The sequence below is a fragment of the Salminus brasiliensis genome, chromosome 1, assembly GCF_030463535.1.
Source record: "Salminus brasiliensis chromosome 1, fSalBra1.hap2, whole genome shotgun sequence".
NCBI classification, from domain to species: Eukaryota; Metazoa; Chordata; class Actinopteri; order Characiformes; family Bryconidae; genus Salminus; species Salminus brasiliensis.
This window is the reverse complement of record NC_132878.1, coordinates 49,191,619-49,201,970: the sequence shown is the minus strand read 5'-3', so window position 1 is coordinate 49,201,970 and position 10,352 is coordinate 49,191,619. Positions and strand designations below refer to the sequence as shown.

At 40.9% G+C, this 10,352-nt stretch overlaps 1 protein-coding gene across 2 annotated transcripts in view; it reads left to right on the top strand.

Annotated features, from left to right (window-relative positions):
• Positions 1-270: 270 nt before the first annotated feature.
• Positions 271-10,352, top strand: part of cd2ap (CD2-associated protein) — a 39,265-nt gene continuing 29,183 nt past the window's right edge. For both annotated transcript variants that reach the window (XR_011979787.1, XM_072681076.1), the window contains exons 1-2: positions 271-595; positions 9,103-9,263. Coding sequence is in view for 1 of the 2 variants with exons in the window: in XM_072681076.1 (XP_072537177.1) it covers positions 592-595; positions 9,103-9,263 (165 nt within the window). In the remaining variant the exon portion in view is untranslated. The remainder of the gene's footprint in view (positions 596-9,102; positions 9,264-10,352) is intronic.

The following is a 10,352-nucleotide window of genomic DNA, read 5'->3' as shown; positions in this document are numbered from 1 at the left end:
CCCTTCCCAGATATACTGGATTTACAACAACAACCTGACTCAGACTTACTCGTTGAACGTTACTGTAAAATACCGTGTATGAGAGTAAAGCTGACCCTGTAAACCAGCGAGTTGTTCAATCAGTCGGATGTTCAGTGTATTGAAACGCAAAGCTCGGAGGAGTCGGTTCGGTTGAGCTGACTCGGAATTCCCATCGCCAATTCCAATGTGGATCGTTTACTCTCGCGCGATTCCCGCGTCGAAATCTCGCGGAGTTTTCTTGCCGTTTCTGTAGCTTAGATGTGTGGCAGTAGTTTAGTTTCAGGAAAATCCAAGAAAGGTGGAGACTTGTGGATAACTTCCTGCACGGTGCACATAAGAAAACAACAATAATAAGTCACCCAGCTCTGGAACAGTCGACGGGTCGTCGCTCAGGCGGAGGCGAATGGATTTAATTCGTGAATAATAAACTTGGTGGCGAGCAACTCATTGGCACGGTTACGCGCGAGCGGGACAAATATATATATAGCAACATACATTGCTAGCATCCAGGTGGCTAGCTAACGTCAGCTATAGGAGGGGGAGACGGTCCTGCATCGAAGGAAGGGCAGTATGGGTGAGTTCAGTGTGTCTTAAGGTGACCCTCTCGAAGCTCATGCTGCTTTTGTCGAGTGCGTCGTGGCACAGCGAGAAACGTTCAAAGTAGCGCTCTGAGAAGAGAGCTCTGAGTGGACCGGGAGACGCTACTCGATGGGAAGGGACTCGGAGCACGGAGCACGGAGCGTCCCCATGGCAAACCGGCCAGGCTCGTTGTCATGACCAGCACATTCCTGCTGATGATTTACCTCGGCGTTATTTAGCTAGTGCTAACTACATACTGAGGAAAGTTATCAACGGAGCTATTGTTTACAGGAGTGGACACAATGGCCGTGTCGGTGGTGGCAGTGAATCCGGTTTAATGTCGGCTGCGGCGCCGAGAGAGACGTCTCCTATTGCTGAAGTTAGTTAGGTTAGCCAGCTAACTGAGGGGAATTAAGTCAGCAAATATAGCAGCTAGCCTGGCACTGGCTAGTACCGCTGAAGTACGGTTAGGTGATGTGTTGCCACTCCTTATATCGTCCTAAAATACAGCAGGTGTGGGTGGGCTTCTCTGTCCCTTGCTCCCAGTTTAGTTTTTTAAAAACTTTCTTGGCTTCTGCGGTTGTTTGGTTTAGCTCCGCTTTCTGCTGCCTTGTATTCGTGGTTGTTTACAGCATGTGAGATGTTCCTCTAATCCCGCAGAATCTAGCTAGCTACCTACCATGTAGTTAATCACGTTAGTGAGTAAGGCTAGTTCTGGAGGGCTCTGGCAGGGTTTTTGGTGTTTGCTCAGTTAGTTAGTTAGAGCTACGTCTGAGCATGTCCGTGCTTTAACGCCACTCAGTCTTTACGTCTTTACGGGCATGGAGTTCGCCCTACATAGCTGAGCATGTAATTGCTACCTAAATGCTCCAGCAAAAAGCCCACTGCATTTAGAAGGAAGGCATCTAACAGGTTGCCAGAGCTGAAAGGTTGAGGCCTGGGCAGCCCCGTGAAGAAGAATGCTGGCCAAAGCTGCTCTACTGGAAAAGGCGGCTGGCAGGCGGGTCGCTTGCGTGGCCTTGAGCGCTTAGCAGTAATACATCAAGGTGTCACTGCAGTTATGCAAGCGTTTCCATTGAAAAGGATCCTGTCAGGAAGTGTGGGAGTGAGCAGGGCAGTAAGGGGGCTTGTTTCAGGAAAGAATGTCCTCCTACCCAGGGTAAAGAAACCTGTTGCACTGGGAACGTCTAATGTTCAGACACAAGTCAGGTGAACTCTACTCCAGGTGGTCCAGGTTGTAGAAGCAAAGACCTGACACGTTGGGTGTTGGATTATGAACGCAGTGGACTTGGAGCACAACCGACCATTAGATCCAGTCTTCTTGCCTCGTCTCGTCCACAGTGTGTTTGAATTGGACAGATGTTTGTGGTCAGGTCAGGTATGAGCTTTGCTCTGAGGTCTCAGGTCAGCTGACCACACCCTTGTCTCAAGCCTTTTTGTCATTTTGTCTTGGGTCACAGTTTGTTTGAGGATTTCTTATAACACCAGGTGAACTGTACCTGGTGCTGCTCTCTGTTCTGAACTAGACTAAAATGCCCGAATAGGAAATCTTGGCTGTCTTTACGCCACATTTGCTTTGCCGTTAGGGTACAGGGCTACATGTAACTAGCACAGTACTGTGAATGACATCAGGACAACACCTGCAGTAGAGTACAATCTGCTCAGCATGTAAACTCTGCAGTCACTGCATCACTATAGCTCTGCCTTGCTTGCACTATGTTTTGTCCCAGTTTATGCTGGGATGGGAAAGTGCTTACTCATCACAGGACAGAAAGTGTTTGCCTGCTTACTTTTAATATCGGCATATTGTATGGTCTAGTGATGTTGGTGCTAGACACTGAAACACTGTGCATAACCACATTGCTTAATCTTACAAACAGGCAACTAAAAAAAAAACGAGGGATTCTTCTTCTGTGATAGTTTGTTGTCAAAAGTGCTGTGCAAATACTGCTGAACTAAATTGCCAAGAGAGAAGGCCCAACAATTTCTCAGAACCTGAAGTGAAAATGTGAACTTCATGTTAAGTGATAAATGTTGATAAAATGATTAAACATTAGTTTGAAAATGAATATGAAATGCCATTCTGCCAGTTAAGCAAATTTACTTATTTGTTAGAATGTGTCTAATGTCATATTTTGGACTGAGGTGATTTATGATGTGTTTAATATTATATTTAACTTATATTATATAAGTTTTGATCAAATCTGACCTATCTGCAGTGAAATCAGCCGATTATTTTATATGTATATTGGCAAATTACAAAGCATGGGCTTTAAAAATAAAACTTGAGAAATTAGAATATTTAGTGAAAAAAAAGGATTACCACAACTTAATATGTATACACGCAAGCTGATAGTTTAGTCACTTTCGAAAAACATCTCTTCACTGTCATGCAAAAACCCGGTAACTTCAAAGTGGCAACTTCCTTAAATATCAGTAGTTGTTAATGTTAACAAATTTTGGAGCATTTCTGTTGGTCCATTCATCATGATGTATTGAAACAACATGAACAACTGCATTATTATCCTAAAAGAGAAAAACTGACAAAAACAAAACTACAGGGTTTTTGCGCAACAGCGACAATATGCTAAGCACCGCATACCAAAGCTGCTTCCAAAGACTTTCTTTTCCTTGCCGTCAACTAAAGCCCTCGGCATACCTTTTATGGAGATGGTGTTTGCCTGGCTTTGGCGAGTAAAATTATGTAATTGCAGAGAAAACAATCAATCACAGAGGTCACAGGAGACTTCATTCGCCATGCTGCGCACATGACACCACAGGACAAGGCATGCGAGTGGTTGGTGCTAAAGAAGTGGTACTGTACAGAGTGTAATTCCCCTCTAATAGTCATGGAATTACACCTAAATGTCACCTGCAGCCAAAATGAAACTGCAAACAGTGTATGAGCTTGCAAGCTCACAAATCAAATAAATGAACACTGTGGGCATGGAACACATCCCTCTGTTAGCCCCAACGTTTCGTCTCTTCTCTCGCAGTGTGTTTGGACAAAAATGCAGACCTTATGCACTCGTATTTGCTGATTTAAAGTTGTGCTAGTCGCTAATGTGTAAACATAATATTACAGAACATTTGGTTCATGATGAGTGTGATTATCATCATACTGATGTTTGGATATACAGAAGCAGTTGGGTGACCTGGGCCAGCCTTAGAATGAGGAGATCAGTTCCAGGTTCCTCCCTATTTCACACTCCTCGTGATGTCGAATGGCATTCAAAAGCTTTTGAACATCTTGCTCACAGAAAATATGCAAAGACTCTCAAACAGTCTCTCCCTACATCTCACCTGGCATTCTTTCAGAACCTGCTGTCGAAAGGTTTTGTAGGAAATGGCGTTTAGATTTCTGTGTTATCACAGTCTATATACGTTATACAGTATTTTAGTAGTCAGTATAGTCATTTATTATTTTAGTAAAATAATAAATAATGATTATAAAATCATGACTCATATTAGTTCTGTATTCAGCTCTAATCTTCAGTATGAACACACTGAGACAGTTCATTTATACTTCATTTATATCTCTGCTCATATTAAATATCTCAGTACTACGAAGCTGTAGAGAAACTGAACCAGTCAGATCACCCTTACTGTCAGTATTCATTTCATTGGTGTGTTACTGGGTAATAACTAGTCACCAGGGTTCTGACCAGCAGCATGGAGTTCACTTTGCAGTGCCACACGTGCCAGATTTACCATGTCAACTATCTAACTAACTTCTCCATGTGCTCCTCGCATGTGCAGTCATTGCTGAAAGTCAGTGTGAATGAAATGCTCAAAGGTAAAATATAGGACAACAAATAAATGATACAGCTCGTCAGGTTATTTTGAGTATGCTGATGCTGAAATGCCTGTAAGCAGGTGCTGAGGTGCAGTATTTTCCATGCTACCTGTTGTCTGTAGGACATCATTTTTCATTAACCAGTCCATGGGTGTGTCTGTTTGTTAGATCCCGTCTGAGTAGTTCCACCCACAGCAGAACTGTGTTGGAGGTCAGTCTGTATGAACGCCTTGAAGACACAGTGTGGGCATTTTTAGTAAGCATTCACTGTTTTGTAATTCCCTCGGACGCAGATTTTTACACACATACAACCACGTCCACATTTGTTTGCCTGTACACGCCTGTGTTTGAGGGAAGGATTTCATATTGCCGGTGTTATTTTGCCAAATCACTGACCGCTTTTTAATTGATGGGCTCTCTCTGCTCCAGGAGCATAACTTGTGTCCTGTAGCAAGGATATGCGTCGAATAGACTTGCATATGCAGGCTAAATACACAGAAGATGGTTTTATACAACCATAGCTATACAATACATTAAAATACTACCTACACACAAAGACTGGGCAATACAATAAATGTATAAATTATATCACTGCATGTCACAACATGTTTTTCATGGACATGGACACTACTTTCAGAATACTGACCAAGTGCATGTTTCATTACAAAGAGGCCATAATTAGTCCTACTTAATAGCATTAAGTGCAGTGCCCTTTTTTGTACGTTCCAACTTGACATTTTCTGTTTTCAAAATACACTGTTTGTCCAAATGTTTGTGGACACCCTTTCTGTGGAATGCATTGAGCTTAAAGAGCAAAACAAAAAGGAAAAGGTGGTTTTCCGTTACTCATCACAAGACCTCTCAATGTTGTATCCTACTTCACATTTTACCCAGCTGTTTGAGTTGCTAAGCTTCTTGCTGACTGGAACATTGTTGGGTGATTTCCAGTATTGTCAGCCTTTTGTAATAAAACCTGCTCATGCTGTGCTGTGGTAGTGGGCAGTAATATTCTAGTGCACTGAAGGTCAAGGTTATCTTAGGTACTTGCCATTTCAGCACTGGAAGTTTTATCTAGAAGTCAAATCCCACTTCCTCACTGCATGTAAGTATACGATTTCCAGTGTGCGGAAATAACCGCCGCATGCCTCTCCACTCTTTTAGCCACCTGTGAGCTCTTACTGCTCAAAACTATTTCCTCTGAAAAGTCAAAACAAGGGAGGGCTTTCTTCGGCTCTTTCTCTTAGTGTTCAGCTGACGTCTCAGGAGGTGGAACCAGCGTGGAAGTCGAATAAGGCCATGCGAAACCTAACAGCTGATTTTGTTTGGGTGTCTTTTAAAAGTGCTAGATGTGACAGCCGGTTGTAATCAGTTTTGCCCTCACGATGTGTGAGAGGCAGGCCGTATGCGTCTGTCTTTGCTCAGCTCTTTGTATGACTGTGTTGACACAGACTCTTCCTGTAGTTATACGGAAAATATGCTCTGCACAAACAATGTTTGGAAGAGGGTGCTTATTCCAAACTATCAGCGCAAGTAGAAGCAATCACCTTATCTGTTTCCCTCCCTGAATGGCCGATGTGGGAATATGAAGGCTGAGAGCAGTCTAAGGCTCTGGACTGGCGCCCAACTGCAGGCCGCCTCTGGCCGGGAAGCCGCGATGCTTGGCCAAGCCTATCATTATGTCTGAGCGCTAGACTGGGCCAGTGCTGCAAGACTGTGGCGCTGAGCAGTATGGTGATGCTCAAAAGGAACATATTACGTCAGCAAAATCACTTTAGTTTATGTCTCTTCTGGGCTTAGTGGAATTCCCAAACGTTGCCACAGCCTTGGTCTCATAGTGTAACCGAAACTGATACCGAACCAAAACAGTTTCTGTAGCAGTTTTTTGGGGAAAAGAAGTGACTATAATTTAGTGTTGAAATTGGTATGGTGTCGTTATCCATAGGATCACAATAAAGGACTACTGCTTTGACCTTTGTAAGGAAAAGGGAACCATTTAGGGATCACTCTGGTATTGCTGCCACAAGGTGATCATTACATGCCCTTAGCACTTTTTTTTTTGCTTGTCATGTCTCTAGTAAAGGGTGACATTTTATTTAAGTGGGGTTGTATTTATTTTCCTGGAAAAATAAGTGATTAAATGTAATATTACAGCAATTTAGTGTTGATATTGGTATGGTGGTGTTATCCACTGGACCTCAGAATGAACTACTTCTTATTTAAAAATTTTAAATATGAATAGATATGTATACTGATATGTTTATTGTGTTTTTGGAACATATGAGACCCTTAGTAGGAAACCAAAGCCCCTTTGTATCTAAGATGCAATGATGATGTTTCATGATACCACAGTAAACCCAATATGTGTGTTTTAATAGCAGTATTTCTGTCACTGCAGGCGTTTTTTGAATGTTATTGTTCTTTGTTCATATAAAGTTTAGTGGCCCTTGTGTGCAAAATGTGACGTGAGGAGGTTATTCGTGTTGAAGTCAAAGAGCAGCAGTGCACACACTTCCTTCTTATGGGCAGAGCTTACAGAACAGGGTCGTGTAACTACACAGTGGGTTGAGAGCTGCTGAATGAATGGGACATTATTGCCCACTGACACATATTGATTGAATGAAACCTTGCAGAGAGCTGTGAGAGCTTTCTCATGGCCTTGGCTGAGATTTGTTTTGCTCTTCCCAATAATGCTTGAGGAAGTGGACTTTTATTTTATTTATATGAATTTTCCCATGTTGATCATTGGGGAAATTGGATTCGTAACGCATTGATAATGGAAATACAGCTGATAATTACAATCAATAATTTAACTTTCCATTTGCAGTAGGGATGCATGGAGTAATAATAATATTGCCAGATAGTTGTGTGTGGTGGGGGGTAACAGTGTTTTGACATTGGCATATTCAGTGCAGGCTATTTCAAAACAATACTTCATGAAGGTCCTTTAAATCCTGGAAGTTGTGAGGTGAAGCCTCTGAAGATTAACTTTTAGTTATTATCAGCCCAGAAACACTATATCTTGCACCCTTGCTGGAATAATTCACATTTTTAATATCTTTTTCATTTTTCTGTTTAATTGCTCTTCAGTGAAGTTGTTAACCTTGCAGTGAAACCTGACTACATATGAGTTTATACATCAATTCCTAGGCGGTAGTTACATTTGAGGTTCATAGTAGTGAACTGTATAGTAGGTACTGAATAATTTCTAGTAGTTACTAAATAATTTAAGTTTTAAAAACTCTTGTCACTATTATGCATTTTAATTGTACTGTTTTCTACACTGTAGCTGTTTTCTTTTTAATTATGGCTTCAATGCAAATCTGTAAAATATGGTCAAATATGTAAGCTTTTTAACCATACATTATTCTTATTTATTTGTGACCTAGAGTTCACTCTTTACCAGAATACAACATGTAGAAAGTGAGAATTTAAAGGTCAGCATTTCTAGTCATCCGATGAACAGTTGAAGATCAGGTGTCGATATTGGGAGAGAAAAGAAATCAGGAAAAAAAAAGTCTTGGCTGACTCATCAGTTAGCAATGGTCTAAGCATCCAAGCACTTGAAAAAAAACTTTGGGTTTGCATGGTATTATGGGAATAGTGAAGTAGTAGTAGTAGTGTATTTAAGATCGCCTGATATCAGTGAACACAATGCTTTCATCGAACTGCAAGCCTATTCATTGAGAATGTAAATTACAGTATATTCATATTTATTCAGTTTATATATATATTGTTGCCTTTGGAATTTACAACCCTAAACATAACAGAAGGCATATCCATAACTGTTATTTTTCTCATTATGCTATTAGCTTTTCCCAAGGATTGAAGAGATGTATTATCATGGGCATCACTCTTTAAAAATCCTCTGTCAATAGCAGTTGCTCAGGCAAGTGCTACCAATCAGATTTTTCTTTAGCTCACGTCTGTTGTTGCCAGATTTAGCTCACTCCTCAGGCGCTGCAGTTCATGCCTCTGTTGCTGAGGACCCCATCTGACCCAGAATGATGGCTTGTTTGTGTGTGCACTGCTGCACTGTGACTGAATATGACTGGAAAGCAGATTGTTTTCCAGCATTCTGCTATTGTGTATGACTACAGCCTGATTGGAGAGAGAAAGAGTATGCCTGTTTGTCTACTGTGAGAATAACAGCAAGAATTTTTAGGGATGTGTCGATCCCCAGTAGCTGATACTCAATCCACTGGATCAGTATCCATACTAAGCATCCATACTAATTTCACAGTGCTTTCTGTGTTGCATTTGAATACAATGGACATGGTGAGAATATTGAATCGTGAACCCAGTATAGTGAATTTACTACAGATCAAATTGAATTTTTCTTTTTTTTTTTTTTTTTTTTTAAACAAGTGATAATTACAACAGTTAAAATGAATGTATTCGCAAAGCAGTTTCCTAAAGAACTAAAAATGGTTCAGCTGTACTCTTATTAGCAGGTGACATAGCACATAGTTTTTGGAAGCTTTCCTTAGCAGAACAAACCTGGTTTATAAACAGCTTGTATGGTCATCAGGGTATATGTTAAAGTGCCAGGGGAAAATATATCAATTTCAGTTCTCCTTTTTGTGCAAAAGTAATGTTCACAGAACTGGTTCCTATAAATAATGAAATTTGTGATTTATTATTTGTTTTTTCTTTTTTTTTTCTTTTTCTGAATTAAACCTCTATTTCTCTCTTATTCTTCTTTGTAGTTGAAGTGGTGGTGGAGTATGAGTATGAAGCTGCCCACGATGATGAGTTGACTCTCAGGCTAGGAGATGTCATCAAAAATGTTCGGCGAATTGAGGAAGAGGGATGGATGGAAGGTGACCTACATGGACGAAGAGGCCTTTTCCCAGACAACTTTGTCAAGGTGAAACCATCACGGGAGGCAGACATCTTAATTCTGTGCTCTTTAAGTAATTGTTTAATTCATGGGTAGTTGATGTCACATTATGTATGTAACTTTGTTAAACCCATTATCACACAGGCATGTACACCTAATTAAATAAATTATTTAAAAATAATTAATGCAAGATTGCAAGTGTTCCACTTGCTTGTTTTTTCAGGTAGATGCGGTTGTGTATTTGGCTTATGGTCTCCTGTTTAGGTTAAGCCAACCTGATCTTTATTCTGGCCTCTTTTGCTTGGTGTGTTGTTTGTTTGTTGTTGTGGTGTCAGAAACCGTGTTGAATGTTGATATTTGTCAAAGGGAATTACAGTATTGTGACAACAGTACTTATAACAGCCCTTGACTCAACATTGTGTTGTCCATTATTTCTCAATTACTGGCCCCTTACAGTGGTCATTTTGTAGTGTATAAATACTTGATACTTGCAGTGAAGGTTATTGCTCTTTGCCCTTAGGGTTGACCTGTTATCACAATGCATGTAGAGAGTACTTGTTTTCTTGGCTTTCTGTCTAGAAAGGTGCGAATTAAGGCCATAACATGCACTGATCTGGAAAGCTCACAGCTATGCCTTATGTTTGTGCCTTACTATGGAAGCATATGGCCTACGATAGCTATGCGTCTCTGATTGAATGAGAAGTGAGGACATTTGCATTTTATCTTCCTAAAGGAAGAGACCAGCTGGCTTGCATCAGTACAGTCTAGAACATGGGGCAGGTTTAAAAGAATTAAATTGTAAGCCAAGAGTCTCCCTGTCGGCACTACTGAGTCATTGCCCTCTTACTGCTCATTACCAGTGCCGTATTGCAACATGGGTAGATTTTAACACTCCAACTGAACTTTGCTCCCGGATGAAGTTTGCCGTTTTGATTATCAGCTTTAGGCTGCGATAGAGTTTCTTACAGAAAGTCATGGATAATGAAGAGGTAAGGAACTTAACTTTAGCTTTTATATTCTGAGACTTGTCAATGCTGTCAGGTTGTGTCCAGCCCAAATGCATATTTAGAATGTTTTGGTTGAGGGCGTGGACCAGCTCTTTTGTTCACATTGTTG